This window comes from Elephantulus edwardii, unplaced genomic scaffold (genome assembly GCF_000299155.1).
Source record: "Elephantulus edwardii isolate Elephantulus edwardi_28Jun2011 unplaced genomic scaffold, EleEdw1.0 scaffold00217, whole genome shotgun sequence".
Taxonomy (NCBI): domain Eukaryota; kingdom Metazoa; phylum Chordata; class Mammalia; order Macroscelidea; family Macroscelididae; genus Elephantulus; species Elephantulus edwardii.
The window spans coordinates 3,864,271-3,883,034 of NW_006399967.1; the positions used below are offsets into that span (position 1 = coordinate 3,864,271).

General features: G+C 61.2%; 2 protein-coding genes across 3 annotated transcripts in view; both read right to left on the bottom strand.

Annotated features, from left to right (window-relative positions):
• Positions 1-14,978, bottom strand: part of ABCA7 (ATP-binding cassette, sub-family A (ABC1), member 7) — a 26,507-nt gene extending 11,529 nt beyond the window's left edge. Inside the window, exons 1-35 of the mRNA XM_006898010.1 lie at positions 14,913-14,978; positions 14,720-14,813; positions 14,413-14,554; positions 13,944-14,056; positions 13,752-13,840; positions 13,437-13,517; positions 13,050-13,260; positions 12,829-12,968; positions 12,526-12,642; positions 12,226-12,393; positions 11,189-11,418; positions 9,715-9,891; positions 9,119-9,341; positions 8,798-9,019; positions 8,525-8,726; positions 8,175-8,285; positions 7,545-7,716; positions 7,213-7,344; positions 6,806-6,945; positions 6,484-6,621; positions 6,196-6,371; positions 6,056-6,119; positions 5,029-5,231; positions 4,736-4,784; positions 4,509-4,604; positions 4,281-4,435; positions 3,950-4,074; positions 3,782-3,881; positions 2,591-2,844; positions 2,151-2,183; positions 1,841-2,018; positions 1,591-1,760; positions 919-1,096; positions 626-741; positions 247-391 (exon numbers count right to left, since the gene is read on the bottom strand). Coding sequence (XP_006898072.1) covers positions 247-391; positions 626-741; positions 919-1,096; positions 1,591-1,760; positions 1,841-2,018; positions 2,151-2,183; positions 2,591-2,844; positions 3,782-3,881; positions 3,950-4,074; positions 4,281-4,435; positions 4,509-4,604; positions 4,736-4,784; positions 5,029-5,231; positions 6,056-6,119; positions 6,196-6,371; positions 6,484-6,621; positions 6,806-6,945; positions 7,213-7,344; positions 7,545-7,716; positions 8,175-8,285; positions 8,525-8,726; positions 8,798-9,019; positions 9,119-9,341; positions 9,715-9,891; positions 11,189-11,418; positions 12,226-12,393; positions 12,526-12,642; positions 12,829-12,968; positions 13,050-13,260; positions 13,437-13,517; positions 13,752-13,840; positions 13,944-14,056; positions 14,413-14,554; positions 14,720-14,813; positions 14,913-14,978 — 5,010 coding nt within the window. The remainder of the gene's footprint in view (positions 1-246; positions 392-625; positions 742-918; positions 1,097-1,590; positions 1,761-1,840; positions 2,019-2,150; positions 2,184-2,590; positions 2,845-3,781; positions 3,882-3,949; positions 4,075-4,280; positions 4,436-4,508; positions 4,605-4,735; positions 4,785-5,028; positions 5,232-6,055; positions 6,120-6,195; positions 6,372-6,483; positions 6,622-6,805; positions 6,946-7,212; positions 7,345-7,544; positions 7,717-8,174; positions 8,286-8,524; positions 8,727-8,797; positions 9,020-9,118; positions 9,342-9,714; positions 9,892-11,188; positions 11,419-12,225; positions 12,394-12,525; positions 12,643-12,828; positions 12,969-13,049; positions 13,261-13,436; positions 13,518-13,751; positions 13,841-13,943; positions 14,057-14,412; positions 14,555-14,719; positions 14,814-14,912) is intronic.
• Positions 14,979-17,469: 2,491 nt separating this feature from the next.
• Positions 17,470-18,764, bottom strand: part of CNN2 (calponin 2) — a 7,139-nt gene continuing 5,844 nt past the window's right edge. For both annotated transcript variants that reach the window (XM_006897943.1, XM_006897944.1), the window contains exon 7: positions 17,470-17,788. In XM_006897943.1, coding sequence (XP_006898005.1) covers positions 17,513-17,788 — 276 coding nt within the window. In that variant the 3' untranslated portion in view covers positions 17,470-17,512. The remainder of the gene's footprint in view (positions 17,789-18,764) is intronic.

Sequence of the window (18,764 nt, forward strand, 5' to 3'; positions counted from 1 at the left end):
CAGGTAGGGGAAGTGGACAGGGTCATATGGGGAGGTGGGCAGGGTCAGGTAGAAGGAGGTGGACGGCATCACACAGAGGAAGGTGGGCAGGGTCAGGTAGGGTAAGTGGACAGGGTCACACAAAGGAAGGTGGACAGCGTCAGGTGGAGGAGCATTGAGGAATTGGTTGAGGCTCACATAGTGGGTGATAGGTTAGGGGCCAAGGCCAGAGTCCTCGCTGTTGGGACCCAGCCTCACCACCTGTACCTGGTCTGGGAAGAGCTCAAGCACAAAGGTGGCCATGCTGCCATTGATGCCGATGAAGAGGTTGATGCAGGTGAGCACCACGTAGGCCGTGCTGGGCACGGAGAAGAAGAAGGAGGCCGGGTACATGAGCGGTGTGATTGACCAGCTGGGGGGACAGGAGCCACCAGGGCAACCACTCAGACACAGTTTCCCCCTCCCACCTTCAGGGCCTTAGGCCTCTATTAACATGACCACACCCCTGACCAGGATGAGCTTTTAAGGCCATGTCAGCACATCATCTCAGGCCTCCTCGTCCTTTCCCCAGAAGCTGCAGTGCAGTCGCATCTCCCCCGCCGTGGCTGGCAGGGAAGGAGAGCTGGCCAGAGGGGATGGGCCTCACCCGTACAGCAGCAGCAGGAGGAGGAGGGCTGGCAGGTTGGCAGGGGCCACGTATGCCTTCTGCTGGAAGGCCAGGAAGATGACCACCACAAGGCATGCTGGCACCAGGTAGTTGCACTGTTTCACATGACAGAAGTGTGTCGGGTGCAGGGCCAGGCTGCAGTCCTCAGCCCTGTGCCGGACCCTGACCTCCCTGCTTCTCCCCAAGACCCTCCACTGCCTTGGACAGACCCCTACCCGCTAGGACAGAAGGGACAGTGGCTGGGGCCCCACTGCTTTGGGGAGCCTCCGCACCATGTCCCAGAGGAAGTTGCCGAGCCAGTAAAGGGTGGGAGACAGGCCCCCCACGAGCTGCAGGTGTTTGGCTCGGGTGACACGCTCATCAATGAGGACAAGGGTGAAGCTGGCTGGGACAAAGGACATGGCGAAGACCACACAGATGGAGACCAGGACGTCCACCGAGGAGGCCATCCTAGTGGTGAGCATAAGACTGCTGGAGCAGTGACCGTGAGCTGCTGGGAGCAGAGCTTCAGACACAGGTCTACAGGGCCGGTCAGTGATGGATGCTGACCACTCAGGGAAGAGAAGGGCTGGGTCACTCAGGAGAGGGCAGCAGAGGGCCACATCGCTCTCAGGGTAAAAGCTGGTAGGATGGGAGTGTGGGCTGCAGGGGGAGCCTGGACTCCAAGCAGTCTCTTGCTGCTGCTCCTGGCCAGGCGTGGCAAGGGACATCCCTATTTCCTGTTTCTATGGCGAAGGCCAGTTGAGAATCACAGTCCCAGAGATCCAGACAGCAGAGACCCGGGTGGGGGAGTGGTCGGCGTGGACTTAGTGTGACCTGAGAGTGGGGGTGAGGGATGAGGTACACGGGCTCACAGTGTGACCTCTGAGTGGGGCGGGGGTAGGCTGGGGGTCACTCACAGTGTGACCTCTGAGTGGGGCGGGGGTAGGCTGGGGGTCACTCACAGCGTGACCTCTGACATCTGCTCCTTGGTAAGGTTCAGGGGGTGATTGAGGGTGGTGATGCTGTGGGCACGCAGGGCAGTGTCCGGGGGCAGGTGGGCACGGAGGAGTGCATTGTTGGCCCGGTTGACAAAGGCCACCATGGCGTGCCAGCCTTTGTTGTTGAACCAGACCTGGGCAGGGGCAGGCGGACAGAGGGTCGTGGACAGGGACGAGCTGGCCTACCCCAGCCCCCGCCCCTACTCCAGTCCACCTTGAGACTCGTCTGGTCATCTAAGCCCTGCGCCCAGGCTGTCAGGTTGCTGAGGAGGCGGTCCAGGGCCCCACTGGGAGAGGGGCTCAGCAGTACCCGAAGAGCTTCCACCGAACGGCCCACATCCTGTCCTGAGGGCAAAGCTGGGTCCCTGCCCCCCAGGGAGTAGCCCCCATACCTGCAGGGGCAAGGAGGGTGAGGAGGAAGCAGCTGAGGGCCTAGAGGGGTCAAGGGGGCCCCAGAGGCAGGAAGGGGTCAGTGGGACTGCAATGCGGGGCTGGGCGAAGGGGGCAGGTGGGGCCGTCCTCACCTGACTTCATTCACCCATTTCTTTGTCTTCAGGCTGTGGGAGAGATGGACAGAGATGGGGAGACAGAGAGATGAAGAGACAGGGAGACAGAGTCATGGAAAGATGGAGAGAGAGAGAGAGAGAGAGAGAGGGAAACAGAGGCATGGAGAGAAATGGGGAGACAGAGACACAGAGATGGGGAGACAGGGAAAGACAGGGAGACAGGGTGATGGGGACACGGAGAGATCGGGAGAGGAGGGGCGAGGTGAGGTAGGGAGAGACACACAGGAACAGAAGAAACAAAATCAAAGATACAGACAGACATAATCAAAGAGTGAGATGTTCAAATAAAGAGAAACGTGGTCAGGTGTGGACAGTTCGGGGGACACTTCCCAGGCCAGGGGCTCCCTAGCCAGTCCATGCTTCACCTAAAGCCCCTGCTGGCCAGTCCCATGGCTTACCCCTGGCGGATCAGGGCAGGATAGGTCTTGACCAAGAAGTCAGACAGGTTTCTGCCGGTCAAGTTCTGGACCACCTCACCGGAGCCCGTCAGCACCTGGGGCGGTGGGGGCCCCCCGGCTGCAGCGGGGCAGCTGGGGAGGAGGCGGCGGGCACCAGGCTGGCTGCACTGACAAGCTGGAGATGGAGACTCGGGGGTCCAGTTGCTGCTGGCCAAGACCTCAGCTACGTCTGCAGACACCTCAGGTGCCAAGAAGAGGCAGGTGGGGAGTGGCGTGCACCGGGGCACCCTGTGGAGACAGAGGCAGTTTGTGGGGACAGAGGCACCTGTGGGGGACAGAGGCACCCTGTGGGGGACAGAGGCACCCTGTGGGGATAGAGGCACCCCGTGGGGGACAGAAGCACTTTGTGGGAACAGGGCATCCCATGGGGGACAGAGGCACCCCGTGGGGGACAGAGGCACCCTGTGGAGACAGAGGCACTTTGTGGGGACAGAGGCACCCTGTGGTGATAGAGGCACCCCGTGGGGACAGAGGCACCCCGTGGGGACAGAGGCACCCCGTGGGGACAGAGGCACCCCGTGGGGGATAGAGACATCCCGTGGGGGACAGAGGCACCCCGTGGGGGACAGAGGCACCCCGTGGGGGATAGAGGCACCCTGAGGGGGACAGAGGCACCCTGCGGGGACAGAGGCACCCCGTGGGGGACAGAGGCACCCTGTGGGGGACAGAGGCACCCCGTGGGGGACAGAGGCACCCTGTGGGGACAGAGGCACCTTGTGGAGACAGAGGCACTTTGTGGGAATAGGGCATCCCGTGGAGGACAGAGGCACCCTGTGGGGACAGAGGTACCCCGTGGGGGACAGAGGCATCTCGTGGGGGACAGAGGCATCTCGTGGAGGACAGAGGCACCCTGTGGGGACAGAGGCACCCCGTGGGGGACAGAGGCATCCCGTGGGGGACAGAGGCACCCCGTGGGGGACAGAGGCACCCCGTGGGGGACAGAGGCACCCTGTGGGGACAGAGGCACCCTGTGGGGACAGAGGCACCCTGTGGGGACAGAGGCTTCTGAGGGCCCCCAGGCCAGGGTTCCAGCCCTCCAGCAGGCAGAGTATCCTGGGGCCATCCCTGAAGGAAGTCGCTTAGCCAGAGTCCAGATGGGCCAGCTGTGGACAGGCAGCTAGGCGGTCCTCACCTCTCAGAGGTGTTCTGCAGAGGGGGTCCTGCCAGTCCTGCCTCCACCAGCAGTGCTCTGAGCAGGTGGGCTTGCTTGGGGTCTCCAGGAGCATCCTCACTGTGTGTGGGTGCAGGGTCAGAGCTGTGCCCACTCCCTGTCCCCCGCACCCTCCTCCCCTCACTCACCTGAAGAAGGACACCTGTGGCCCATACATGGCTGGACTGAGCCGCAGAGCCGGGTAGTGCCCGAAAGGTGGGACGATGAGGCTGAATGCCAGGGCCAGGCCCACAAAGAGCGCGGGCAGAACGATCTGCGGGCTGGCTGTCAGTGGCTGCATGGCCTGCCCCCCAGACCTGCCCACTCCCCACGTCCTCCACCCAGAACTGCACCCACACCATCCCTGCTCCACACTAGAACTATCTGTGGCTCCCCAGTACCCTCAGCAGGTAGGGTTCCAGTGGGCATGCGTGAACAGGTAGCTGGATGAAAGCCTGCCTCCCACACGAGGCCCCTCACCTGAGCAAACAGCCCTCGGCGGCTCCGGCGGGCCAGCAGAAAGCGCTTGAGAAGCAGAGCCCCGAGCTGCTGACGGGTCAGCCCCCAGCCCTGGACACGGCCTGCAGTGTCCAGGCCAGGGCCCCGCAAGGCTTGTGTCTCCAGGGCTGAGCCGGCTATGGAACAGAGGGGTTGGCGGTCATGTGTGGGACAGCTGGGACAGCTCCAGGGCCATACAGGGGGGCGTACCTGGTTCTCCATTCTCCAGGACGGGCTCTTCAGGCACTGTAGTGAGCCGTGTCCGCTGGGGGACAGCAGAACCTGGAAACTGCCTCTGGCTGCCATCTGTGAGGCCACCAAAGGTCAGGGGTTAGTGTAGAGTGTGGGGTCAGGTCAAGGTCAGGGGCCATGGGTTGAGGGGGTTGGGGTGAGGGTAAGGGCTATGCATTGGGGCAGATTCAGGTGATGGTCCGTACCCTCTGTGTCTGTGTCCATACGGCTGTTTCCCAACACCTTCAGGAAGATCTGTGGAGGAAGGGGAGCTCAGAGTCTGAGGACCCGAGGGAGGTGGGCTGTCAGGGTTGCCCATACTCACACACAGTCAGTCCCCAGGGGACCCCAGCTTTCCTGCCTCCTGCAGGCAGGGATCCCTCCTCCCTCAAAAGTCCTTGCCTGGCCGTCCTCAAACTCCTATTCCCCCAGATTGCCACCTCACCTCCTCCAGGCAGCCCTCCTCCAGCATGACCCAAGTAACCACTCCATCCGGTACCTCCTCGAGGCTGGTGTCCGAGATCCCATAACCGCTCAGCCCAAGCTCCCCGAGGCGCTGGTCCAGCTCGTGGAAGAGCCTGGTGAAGCTGCCATCCCGGGCACCCTCGTAGGGCAGGGCCAGCACCAGCTCGTGCGGAAGCTGCTCCACCAGCTGTGCCCCTGGCACCTGGTGCTGCACCAAGGCCACCAACCGGACAGCATCTGGGCAGGCAGGGCACGCATCAGGACCCTTGACCACATTCACCCAGGGAGGGGGCCCAGAGGGGCTGGGATCTGCCCAGGGTCAGGACTGGCCTTGTTGTTGTTATTATGTGCCATCGAGTTGCTTGTGACTCATAGTGACCCTATGTACAACAGCCCTAAACTCTGCTCTGTCCTGTGCCAATCACACTGTCTCTGACACTCCCATCCCGATTACCCCAGTCACTGAATCAATCCATCTCATAGAGGACCTTCCTCTCCTGCGCTGCCCCTCCACCCTCCCAAGCATGATGTCTCTCTCCAAGGACTGGTCCCTCCTTGCAACAAGGCCAAAGTATGTTAGATGGAGCCTCAGAATCCTTGCCTCCAAGGAGCCACCCGGTTTAACCCTTTCCAGGATGAATCTGTTTGTTTTCCTAGCAGTCCATGGTATTCTCAATACTCTTCTCCAGCACCACAGCTCAAAAGCATCAATTCTCCTTCTGTCCTCCCTAGTCATTGTCCAGCTCTCTGATGCATAACAAGTGATTGCAAAGACCATGGCCTGTATCAGACGCACCTTAGTCTTCAGAGACACCATTGCTCTTCAGTACTTTGGAGAGGTCCCTAACAGCAGACTTTCCCATCATAATATATCTTTTCATTTCCTGGCTGCTGGTGCCAAGAGTGTTGACCGTGGAGCCAAACAAACTAAATCTGTGAACAATCTCAATGTCTTCACCATCCGTCCTGATGCTGTCAATTGTGAGACTGGCTTTAGGGTGGAGCTAAGCCTAGTGGTCAGAGTCTGGCTTGGGCACCCCAGCCCTCCGTACCCCCCTCACCGGTCACTCTGCCCTGCTCTCCTTCCTGCTGGGCCTCCACGTTCCGCTCATGTCCAGCGTCACCCTGGGGACATAGAGTTCACTGGGGGTATCAGTTGGGGCCGGGCAGACCCTGGGAGTGCGGGGCAGCTCCGCCTCACCTCAGCCAGGGACGGGGCCTCCTTCACCAGTGTCAGGTAGTAGCCGGAGCCCAGGCGGCGGCGCAGGAAGAGTGGGGAGCCGCAGCAGCACAGGCGGCCAGCAGCCACCACGGCCACGCGGTCACCGAGCAACTCCGCCTCGTCCAGGTGGTGGGTGGAGAGAATGAGCGTGCGGCCTGTGCATGGGGATAAAGAACGGGGGGGCCTCAGGTGGGCGCACCCAAGTCCTCTCAGCCCCCAGCCCCGCCGCCAGCACCTCGGGAACTGTTTCCAGGGCACCGAGCTCACCTTGGCGGTATTTGAGCACAAGTTCCCAAATGCTGCGGCGGGACGCGGGGTCCACTCCAGCTGTGGGCTCATCTAAGATCACGACACTGGAGCCCCCCACAAAGGCAATGGCCACGGAGAGCTTCCGCTTCATCCCACCTGGGCGGGTACCGGGGCAGGGTCTCAGCAGCCCCCCACCATGTCGCCCTCTCCCCGGGCCCAGGTCTTAGCGAACTGTTCCTGGGTCCTCCACCTCCCTGGTCACCCCGTCCCACTTGTCTTGGAAACAGTCTGGGGCAGCTCTGCTCCCCGGCCTGGGCCGTGCGACCTGGACCAACCTCACCTGAGAGGTGTCGCGTCTGAGCCTGGCGTTTGGGGACCAGCCCCACGTCCTGCAGTAGCCGGTCCAGCTCAGGGCCCACGGCAGCAGCGCTCAGCCCCTTCAGGCGCCCATAGAACCACACATGCTCGGCCACTGTGAGTCTGGGGGGGGCAGGGACGGAGCTGAGTGCCCAGACCCCAGTCCAGTGCCTCACTGCCCACTTGTGCACATACAGGTCAAATAGCACATTGTACTGCAGGCAGATGCCCAGGACCTCATCCACGTACAGGCGAAACAGTACATTGTATTGTGGGCAGATTCCCAGGACCCTCCCCCCCCAGGACCTCATCCACGTACAGGTCAAAGAGCACGTTGTATTGTGGGTAGATGCCCAGAACCCTCCCTCCCCCAGGACCTTGTCCACGTACAGGTCGAACAGCACGTTGTATTGTGGGCAGATGCCCAGGTGCGGCCGGATAGCGGCCATGTGGGACTGGACATTGTGGCCCAAGATGAAGGCAGACCCTCCACTAGGTGGAAAGAGGCCACTCAGGATGGACCTGGATGGAAAGGGTCTCAGGTGACGTCCAGGCCTAGAGTGAAGGGGAGCCCCTCCTAGAAGCCCCCACTGTCCATCAGCTGAATCGGGCATTACGTGCCCATTTCCCAGGATGGAGCACTGACAACCAGAACTCTGTGCCTATAGGGTGTTCCCCCAACCTCGGGTGACTCCCGTGGACCAGCTGGGGGAAGGGCTCACAGAGTGGTGGTCTTTCCGGCCCCATTGTGGCCCAGGAAGGCGGTGACATGGTCCTGGTAGAAGTCCAGGCTGAGGCCCCGCAGGGCTGGCCGTGCACTACCGGGAAAGTGCTTCTCCAGGCCACGCACGGAGACCCCGGGACGCAGGCCAGCGGGCGGCTCCTCCATCAGCACTGTGGGGGACACGGCTGGATGGAGTCTGGGGGGCCAGAAGAGGACTGGAGGGCCGCAAGGGGACACAGGACTAAGTGGCACTCAGCGTGGGGCCAGCCCAGCCAAGCTGAGGGGAGGCTCACAGAGGGTGGGGGTGTGGCCTAAAGAGCTGGGGAGTCAGTAACAGGCGGCATCAACAGGGATTGGTGCCTTTAAGAGTCAGGGGATCCCCAGGCCTGGGAGTGTCCAGGGCTTTGGGGAGCTGGAAGGCCCAGGGGTCAGGTTCTTGGCTGCTAACAAAAACACGGCTTGAACCCACCAGCCAGTGGTCAGCGGCTTCCACAAAGACAGAGACCCCGGTTAGATCTGCCCTGCCCCAGGGGCTCCTGCCCTGCCCTGTCCACGGGCTCGCTGAGGGTTCCAAGGCAACGCCTGGGATTTTTCTCGTAAAGTGGGTCCAGATGGCGAGGGGCCTCACCCTCAGGGTCCTGGGCGGCTGGGAGCGGGGCGGTGTCCTGGGGCGCCGGAGGTCCGCACCAGTAGCTCCTCCGAAAGGGGAAGTTCCACGGCTCAGGGATCCCGTACTGGCCTGGAGGCAGTGCTCCCTTACTCCCTGCACCTCCATCCGGGGCTCCCGCTGGAAACCCCACTCTGCAGCAGGTCCCAGGCTGGTAGGAAGGCCCGCCTCTCACCTGAGGCCTCGCCCCTGGACACAGCCCCTGTGGCAGGTGCAGCCAGCCCACCACCCAGTCCACGAGGGGCACTCCCCTGGGCGGGAGGCCTCTACCTTGGCCTAAGGTGCCCCTCGGTCTTGCCCCCCGGACTCACCAGGGCACACCGCCTCCAGGTACCAGGTGGCCAGGCCGTAGAGCGCAGCGTCCAGCAGCAGCAGCCCCGAGACCTGGGCCAGGCTGAAAACGCCGGCGGTGGGCGCGGCGCCCACGTTGTGCCACTGTGCGCCCTCGCCCTGCTCCTCCAGCAGCGCCAGACTCTCGCAGCCAAAACCAAAGGCGACCGGCGACAAGAGGCTCTGCAGGCGGGGCAGCCGGGTCAGCGGGCAGGCACAGCCAGCGTGCACCCCACCCGGAGCCCGAGCCTCACCGCGGCCACGCGCACGCCCATGGACAGCTGGTCCCGCCAGGCCACGCACAGCACGTAGGGAAGGTAGAGGGCGAAGTAGGCGAGGCCTCCGCAGGCGGCTGCCAGGTTGGCGCGTGAGAAGAAGGCGCTGATCAAGAAGCTCTGCACCACAGTGGCCGTGGCGAAGGCCGCCAAGAACAGGAAGACCATGGCCGGGTGGCTGTAGGGCAGGATGTCCCCGAGCTGCGGAGGGCAGGGCAGCTGAGAGGGGGGCGGACACCCTTCCCCAGCACACAAGTGAGTGGCCCCTCCGTAGACACAGGCTTGGCCGGGGATGCCCACCTTCAGCACCAGCACCAGCAGCCCGGCGCTGATAAGGAAGGGCCCGAGGCAGCTGAGGAACCAGCCGAGCCAGAGCACCCCCCGGCCAAGCCCCATGGCGCGCAGCGTGTCCCGAAGCCGCGTCTCCTTCTCCCGCACCACGGCCTTGACCGTCAGAGCCACGGAGTAGATCCAGGCCAGTGTCAGGAACAGCGGCAAGGACCGGCTCAGGACACGCAGGAACCTGGGGTGGGTACCAGGGTGAGACTATGTGGCTGCCCGATGAGGCACAACAGGTCTGCCCTCTGGGGAGGGTTGTCCCCTGCCCCCCGCAGCTGCGGGCCCTGCCTCAGGACCCTCTCCACAGACCTGCAGCCCTGAGCTACTTCGCCTTGACTGTGTGCATGTGACCTCACCAGGCCAATTAAACCACTTCTGCAGGCAGGGGACTGGGCACCAACGATTTTGAAGCTTCAAGGCCAAAAGCTTCTGGAGAACCCAGCTTCACACTTCAGAGGAGCCTAGCTGCACCCCCACTTAAGGATTCTGAGCCCCTCGAGCTGTGGGTCCATGACCATGGTCTGGCAGATGGGGAAGTGGCAGGGGGCCGCACTCACACATCATCCACGAAGCAGGGATAAGGCATCTGTTGCAGGTAGAGACCTGCATGGGGGGTGGCGCCACTGAGCACGTGAACGGCAGCACGCTCCAGCAGGTCTTGCAGGTACACGAAGCCCCCCCATACGTAGCGGAGGTCGATCAGGGGGTCAGCGGCCGGGCCAGGGTCCCAAAACCTACAAGAAGGGAATAGAGGGCAGAGTGGTCAGCAGGCTGTGGAGAGGGACTTGACAGTTCACAACTGACTCTCCCGGTCTGGCCAAAACCAACCTTAGCTTGCCCCAGGCCACAGGTTAAGGGCCTGACTCAGCCCCTCGTTGGTTTCAGCCTCCTGTGGTTGTCAGGTGCTGTCAGGGACCCATGAGCAACACACCTCAACCCTGTTCTGTCTGCGCCATCCTCACACTTCCTGGCACGCCCAAGCCCATTTCTGTAGTCACTTTGTCAATCCTGAAGGGTCTTCCTCTCCTTCATCCCTCCACCTTTCCAAGCATGATGTCCCTCTCCAAGGAATAACCTCTCCTGGCCACATGCCCAGAGTATGTGAGCTAAAGCGTCTTCAACTCTGCCTCCAAGGAGCACTCTGGCTGCACCATCTCCAAGATATCAGTTTGTTCTCTTGGCCGTCCAAGGGCTGTCCAGTGCTCTTCTCCAACAGCACAGCTCAAAGACATAATTATTCTCCTGTCATCCTTAGTCACTGTCCAGCTCTTAGATGCATAACAAATGATTGAAAAGACTATGGCTTGAATCAGGCACACCTTAGTCCTCAAACTGACATCATTGCTTCTCAAGAATTTGGAAAGGTCCCTGATTGCAGACTTTCCCAGTGAAATATGTCTCCTGATCTCCCAACCGCTGGTACCAAGTGTACTGATTGTGCATCCAAGTAAGATGAAGTCATTGACAGTTTCAGTCTTTTCTCCGTCTATCATGATGTTGTCCATTTGTCCAGTGGTGAGAATCTTTGTCTTCTGGACATTGGAATTAATCCATATTGAAGGCTGTATTCTTTGAGCTTCTGCAACAGATGCTTAAAGTCCTCCTCACTTTCATGAAGCAAGGTTGCGTCATCTGCATAATGCAGGTTATTGGTGAGTTTCCCTCCAATACTGATACCACATTCTTCTTCATAGAGCCCAACTCCTTGAATAATTTGCTCAGCATGCAGATTGAACAGGTATGGAGAAAGGATACACCCTACATAAACTTTTCCTAATTTTAAACCATGCAGTGTTCCCTTGCTCTGTTCGCACAACAGCCTCTGGACCTAGGTATAGGTTTCACCCACCAGGCCTTGGTCAGGGCCCTACACGATTAGGCTCCACCCATCGCAATGTAGGCTCCACCTACCACGGGCCATTATTGGTGCAAGGAGGCCTGGGCTCCACCCACCGGGCCTGAGAGCAGTGATAGGTTACACCCATTGTGGATGATGGCACCCTGACCCCCCATTCCCCAAACCTCTCCCACCTGTCCATGATTTTATTGGTGCTCATGACATTATCAATGTCCATGCGGATCTTGATGAACAGGTGGCTGGGGCCAGTTTCCTGGGCTGGGGGCTCCTCATGGTCCAGCGGGTCCTCAGGCCCTATGAAGACGATGCCGGCCCAGAAACGGCGCTCTGACAGCAGCTGCAGGGCCCGCGACACCAGTGCCGCCTCGGAAGGTAAAGCCTCCAGCTTGTCTAGTGACACGCACTGGGGGTGTGGGGGGGCACACAGAGCACAGCCCATCAGACACACTGGCCCTTCCCTGGCCTCAGGCCCCCTGTCTGTCCTTCCCAGTCTTCCCCTGTAGATCCCCCCAGCAAGCCAGCAGCTGCCTGCTTGGACCCCCGAAGTGGGATCTCTCTCCTGTCAATGTCCACGTGGGAGCAGCCTTCCTCTTCAACTGGCCAGGGCTGGGGCCTCCTCAGATGCCTTGGGCCTGCAATCTCCCTCCTCATCGCGTCCAGGTCTAGGACCTCCCCGCTCAGACCTACACACAGCTGGCTACCTCCCCCCCAAAATTGTCCTAGGCCTGGGACTTCATCCCTCAGCTTGGCCTGGGGGCCTTCCCTCTCACACTGACCTGAGCCTGGCCCTACCCCCTCAAGCCCACAGTTAGCCATCTCACCCACCAGATTCCTCTAGTTCTGGGGACCGACCCTCTCAGACTGTCCTGAGCTTGGGACCTTTCACCTCAGGGCCCTAGAAAGTTTGCCATCTCCTCCCTCAGACTGCCCTTGGTCTTCTGGGGGCTTCTCCTCTAAGACCCCCATAAAGCCTGCCATTTCTCCACTCAGATTTCCCTGGGCTTGGGGACCTCCCCTCTCGGACTGTCCCAGGCCTGGAGGACCTCTGCCTCAGATCTCGACAAGGCATCAGTGAGAAGTTACCTCTCAGGCTCTCCCCACTTTGAGGAACCAGGGCCCACCTCCCCCACTCTGAGTCCCTAAGATGTACTGGCCTTCTATCCTGGATCCCTAAACTGGGCCCTGCCTCCCCTCTCAGACACTGCCTCACCTCCATCACCTGGCCCAGCATGCCCACCAGGTGCCCCATGTCTGTGTGTGCCTCCTGCCAGCTGTAGCCACCCCTGCTGGAGTCCAGGAAGTTGAGGAGGGCTTCCGTCTGGTTCTGGCCTTGGAGGCCTGGCTGGCCCCTCCCTCTGTCCTGTATCTGTAGTAGCCGCTGGGGGACAGCGAAGGGGGCTCAGCATTGGGCTTCACAGCCCTCTTCACACCTTGTCAACTCCCCACTCCTTCACCAGCCCGCATCGCAGACCCATCTCTGTCCTTTGCCCAGTCCCTCAGGGGACCCCACCTTCAACATGGCCACATTTGCACTGTCATTCATGAAGCTGAAAATCTGGGGTCCCAGCACCTGCCACACCTCTTGTACATCCCTGAACAGAGCCAGCTCCTCGAAGGTCCGGTTCACCTGTACAGACGAGCATACAAAAGATGGGCACCTTCTCCTTAGACTGCTATGTTCATCCCTCTACAGTGTGGAACACTCCTACCTAACCTTCAAAACCCTGTTCCCAAGACCCTCTTCTATGAAGCCTCCATGATGCACCAGCCTTGGTCCCACGTGCTGACCCAGTAGCATTGGGGTCACCCTCACCTGGGCCATGAGCTGCTGTGTGAAGGGTGTGTCGGGTGTGAACAGCAGTTTCCCGAGGAACAGCGGCTTTAGGCGTCTCCACAGCAGGCGGGACAGGGGGTGGATGTCCAGGGCTCCCATTAGCTGGGCACAGGCAGGGCCTGGTGCAGGGATATCATGAGGCCTGGCTTCCTAGCCCCCCACCCTCCTTCTCAGTGGGGACCTCAAGGCTGGTCACTCACTTAAGCCACTGTCCATCAGCATTGGTGCTGGCTCCTCCTCCACAAACTCCCACAGGTTGCTGTCCTCGTACCAGTTGAGAGAGGGCACCCCTGGCCCACTGGGTCCCCTTGAACCACACAGGGCTTCTGACATCACGTTGAGGGGGCTGCTGGTCTCTCGGGGTCTCTGCAGCAGTGCCCGTAGTTCGCCCAGGCTGGGCAGCACCAGCAGCTGGGAAGGTCACTAGAGAGTCACTAGCAGCCTGCCCTCCACGCTGTGATGGGAGCAGGGCTCTCTGCCCATTTCTTGGAGGGAGTACTTGGAGATGCCCCATTGCTGCCTCCGCCTCCAGGCAGCCTACCCTGATTGCTCCTTTCCTGGGGTTGGGGTATGGCAGGACCTCTTACCTCCTGGGCCAGGTCTCTCACTGACTCTGCAAAGCTGTCCACAGCTTCCTGGGCTTGGTCCAGAGCAGACCTCAGCGAGTCCTTCAGATATGGCAAAGCGACAATAGCCTCACCTGAAGCTCAATCAGGTCAAACACTCTTAGTTCTAAAGTGGTCAAATTTTACAGAAAAGGAAGCTGAGGCTCTGAGGGGGACCTGTCCAAGGTCTCAGGAGCTGCGGTCCTCAGTTCCACATCAGCCACTCCCCACAGGAAGGACACTCAGGGCCAGAGGCGGTGATGCCAAGCCAGCCTAGAACTACTCGCCCCATCTCACCCCTTGAAGCAGGCTCCCCAGCATCTCAGTAGCCAGCAGGACTGGTGGTAATGGTTCCTCCTGTGCATGGCCACTCTGTTGAGGCTGAGCTGTGGACAGAACACACCGCAACTCAAGGTCAAGTAAGCCCGGGTCTGAGATCTTCCTCCACCCTGTGCCCATTTCACAGCCAGGCAAGTTGAGCCCCCTCACCTGCCCTACTTGCTGCCCTCAAAGTAGGTATAAGCTTCCCCAGGTCAGCTAGTGCCTTGTGGGCACTGGGACTCCCCAAGACTACACGGGCTTCAGCCAGGAGCCGGGAAACCCTGAGGGAAGAGAGAGAGGGCAGAGTGACTGCCAACCCCACTGGCCAGCACACACCCCTCCCACCCTGGCCCCGCACCTCAGCCCTCCTGGCCAGCGTCCCCTATCCACCCCCACTGGCCTGCACCACAGCACCTTCCAGCCTTTGTGGCCAGCATCTCCTACCCATGCTGCCCTGCACCCCCACACCTCCCAGCTCTGCTGGCCAGCATCCATTACCCCCGCTGGCCTGCACCCCAGCACCTCTCAGCCCTGCTGGCCAGCGTCCCCTGCCCCTGCTGCCCTGCACCCCTGCCTCACACTCTCTAGCCCCACTAGCTGGCAGCCCTGCCAGGCACCCCCCTCCCCGGGTTCTCACAGGGAGTCATTGAAGTTGTTCAGGGTCCCAGCCTCCTCTCCAGGCGTCGGCTGCGCAAAGCAGGTGTTGTTCATGCTACAGAAGACGCCCTGGAGCCAGGGCACCATGCCCGCTGAGGGCAGCGGCTTGTTGGGGAAGTGGCCTGCAGTGAGAGGGCCCCATCACCTGATCAGCCACCACAGTGCATGCCTCCAGCGACAAAAAGCTCTCTCCTAGAAACATTTACTGGGTGCCTCGGCTTTTTCCGGGGCCCCTAGCTGAGGGTCCTTCTGCCCCGACAAAGTGCCCTGTCCCGGGGGGGTCTTACACTCATGGTGTTCGAAGGGGGGGTGGGAGTGGCGCACGGCGACCAAGATGAAGAACAAAAAGAGAGGCCACAGCAACTCCACGAGAAGCTGGATCTGGGGGGACAGTGCAGGCGGAGGGTGAGTGGGGGTAGCGGGAGGGGGTCAGCGGAGGGCGCCAGGCCCGCCCCCTGCCCGCCCCGCCCGCCGCGTTACCGGCTGTCTCCGGCGGTAAGTGAAGTTCTTCCAGAGCAGAAGCATCAGCTGCGTGCAGAAAGCCATGGGGACTTGCTGTGCGGCAGCGGGCGACTCCCTGCTCGGGTCCCGGCACCTCTCACCCCGCCGCGTGCAGTCCCAGGGCGCGCTGCTTGGGGAGCAGACAGCAGCTCTGTAGGACGCCCCTTCCCAAGAAGAGGCCAATGGGAGCCCTGCCCGAAGCCGTCCTCGCAGCTGATTGGTTTTCAGTGCTGTCACTCCTTGCTTGGGGCGGGGGTCGGGTTCTGGACTCCCTTCCCTCGGACCTCGTGGGGCTCGGCCTCGGTTTGACTCGGCCTTCACCAGGCTCCCCCCAGGACCCTCCTGGGAGGCTCAGGGTCTCCCCGGCCGCCAGGCCCCTGTCGGCCCAGGGGCAGTTCTTCCTCCCGCCCCCTGTTCTCAGCCTTCCCCAGGGACAGGCAATGACTACCTGGTTGCAGAACACGCACTTCTGGGAGCAGCAGTGGACACGCCTGAGTAGTAGTGGACACTGAGGCCCGGGGAGGGTCCGTCCCGCCCTCGTGTGTCACTTCCCTCTCACTTTGCAGGAAAGAGGCTCTGCAACGAGCTGGGCTTGGGAGTCCAGGGCTACCCCGATCTTGTGCAGGTGGGGAAACTGAGGCTCCTGGGAGGGAGGGAGGTGCTTAGGGTGGTCTCCCGACCCAGGCCACAGAGGTGAGAACTAGGAACCCCGAGCCTCTCTTCAGGGTTCTTTCCTTTGCATCACTCGGGACTTAGGATCTGGGGAGCAGCCTCAGTTTCCCCTTTTGTGTAGGGGCGGCACCGGAGAGGCGGATTCTTACCCGGGAAGGGGCGGCAGGTGTGTCTGGCGAAGGTCGTCCACCTCCGCCCTCGTCCTCCTTCGTGGCCCTGCCTGCTCTTAGAGGATCAGCTCTCGGGTCCCGGGACTCGCACCAGGAGAGGGTGAAGGGTGAGTGGGGGGGTGGGCTCGGCCGGCACCTCTAATTCCCAGGAGCCAGTTCCCCACCCCCATCCTTCATCCTCGAGCCTCGAGGTCTTCCTCTCACCGCGATCCCTCTCACCGGTCCAGTCCTTCGGCGTTGGCCGCTTGCCTTCTGTCCGCAGCGGTCGGGCAGCGCGGTCCTTCTACGAGAAGACCCCGCGGGGCGAATCGCCCCTGAAGCCGGCCGCCCTTCGCATCTCAGCGCCTGCAGCCGCGCCCTCCCTAGCACCCATTGGCCGGCTCTCCTGCCACTCACACATCAGCCCTACCGGAGCGCCGCGCGCCTAGCGGGAGGTGGGGCCTCAGCTGGTCTGCGCCGAGCCGGGTCTTTTAAAGGGACCTTGCGCTTCTTGCTTTATCATCGTGGGAGACAACGGGCCAGGACTCCTAGAGGCCAGACGTCGGACGGATGTAGTGGCCAGGGCCCAGCCCAGCAAGCCGGCGCCTTCCCATGATGCACAGCCGCCTGCAATACCGCAGCTCTAGATTGCGGGACTTGGGGGAGCCCTTGCTGGCCACTCCTCTGTCCGAACCAGGCCTGTGACCCTGGGTTTGACCAGAATCATTCATCTCACAAACATTACTTGGTCTCATTGGTGGGTCAGGTGGTGGCAGAGGCGGGTAGGGGGCATCCTAACAGTCACCAACTTTGAGAAAACCCCCAGGCGTGTTGTTTACCGCCCTGGAAAATAGGTGCATTTCCCAAGTTTGCTGTGAGGATGGGAACCCACACAGAGGCGCGGGGAGAGTAGGGTGAGTGACCGGTCTGCTCACAGGCTGAGGTCTGGGGCCACATTCGCCCAGGATGAGGGCAGGTTCAGAGGTCCCTTCTACTGGTACCTCCCACTCCCCTCCCCTCCTGCATCCCGCTCTCCCCAAAGCCCCCAGAACACACCCTACCCCACTCATCCCGACTCCCTAGGCCAATTGCTTTTTCTGGAAAGGTTTTTATTGCGATTTGGTCCACAATCAAGATTTCACATTAGCTTGTGATCAGGGTCCTGGTGGGAGCAGAGCCCAAGGAGGTCTGTCGGGTGGGGGGTGGGAGACCTCTGTGCAGTTCTAAGGCAGTGAGGTGGGGGGCGCTTAGGAAGGTTCCAGAGGTGGGGGTGGGGTCAGGCGTTGCTCAGTCACGCGAAACTCCGTGGTCATGACTGGGTCTCAGTCTCCCCACTTTGAGGGTCAGATCCAGATCCTCAGGGGGTGGAGAGGACTTTGGGGTGGCCATTTCCCAGTACCCCTTCCCATCATCCCCCTAGAGGGAAAAAAAATGTTTTCTCTTGTAATGGGCTTTGTGGTCACAGAAACCAGAAACTGACCTGGCAGGTACCAGGGGAGGGAGACAAAGCCGGAAACTGCAGGGGGAAGGGGGAGACGGACTTCCCCTCCCTGTGCGGTCCCCTCCCCCATACAGTGCAGACACCATCTCTGTCCATCCTCCAGTACCCTTACCCACTCTGGTGGCTCAGTCCAGGCGAGAAAACGGAGGAGGGGGTCATCCCCGCCTTCCCCCAGCCACCCCCAGACTCCCAGCTGCCATAATTCAACTTGTACAAAACCCCAAAACCCATGGTGTGAGGAGATGCCCCGTGGCCCCTCAGTAGTCGGCCTCCTCCTGGCAATAGCGGGGGAACTCAGGGGTGTCCCCAGGGCCCGTGCAGTTATCCACACTGGCCGAGGCCGCATCCACAGCCGGGCCTTGTGGACAGTACTTGGGGTCGTAGATCTGCCGGCCCAGGCCGAACACCTGACCGCTCTGGTTGGCGCCCTGCGTGTAGCCCATCTGCAGGGACATGGAGGAGTTATCACACTTGTCCGTTCCCAGCTTGGTGTCGTAGATGTGCCGCCGAGTCCCGGGGGCAGTCATGCCCACCTAAGGAGAACACTGGATGTCAGGTGGGGCGGCCACCCCTCTGCCTCGAGCGCCTGAGGACCCACAGATCCCACACCATTTCCCACCAGGAAACTCCTAGAGACCTTCAAAGCTGTGAGCATGACAGAGCAGGGGTGACAGAGAGCAGGGTGAATGTGACGTAAAGTAACAGAACAAGGCAGTGTGACGTCGCAGAATGAGTGCGCATGGCACAGCAGAGCAAGCGTGATGGAGTGAGCGTGAGAGGGTGTGTGTGACAGAGCGAGCCCACATGGTCCCGGGTCAACTTTACGGACAAGGCCCAGAGGCAGTGGGGTTGGGGGAGGAGCCAGCCTGAAGCTCTCTCCCCATGGCCCCCAGGGTCCAGGGCACACAGGGCCAGTCTTTCTGGGGCAGGCTGTCAGGCCACCTCTCACATCCTGGGGTGAGTTTGAACTGCCAACCTTCCAGTTAGTCACAGAACCTGAAGCCCTGATCAGAGGCCGTTTGCAGATGCCTGGCTAAGCCACCTCCCTGCCCTAGCTCTTACCCACCTAGGACTGGGGGACCCTGAGGTCTTAGCTCTCTCCACCCAGGGCCCCCCATTGCAGCTACCTGACACCAGAGGAGAGTGCTTGGCTCTAAGGACCCACAGGTGTGTACAGACCAGGAGGAGGGGGCAGCACCCAAGGACACAAGGACATGGTGCCGAAGCTGCCATCTGAGGACAGCAAAGGTGGCCACTGGTTGGAGGAACCCAGGAGTGGCAGAGTGGATGGGGGTCACATGGGATGCAGTGGGGCTCACAGGGGTGAATGGTACGGGGGGGCCATGTGGTAGGGGTTAGATGAGCTGTGGTGGGGATGCAGGTGGGGTGTGGCAGAGCCCACGTGGTGGGCAGACAAGTGGGGTTTGGTGGGGGACAGGTGGGGTACGGTGGGGGGTCAATTAGGGTTTGGTGAGGGGTCAGATGGGGTGACAGATGGGGTGTGGTGGG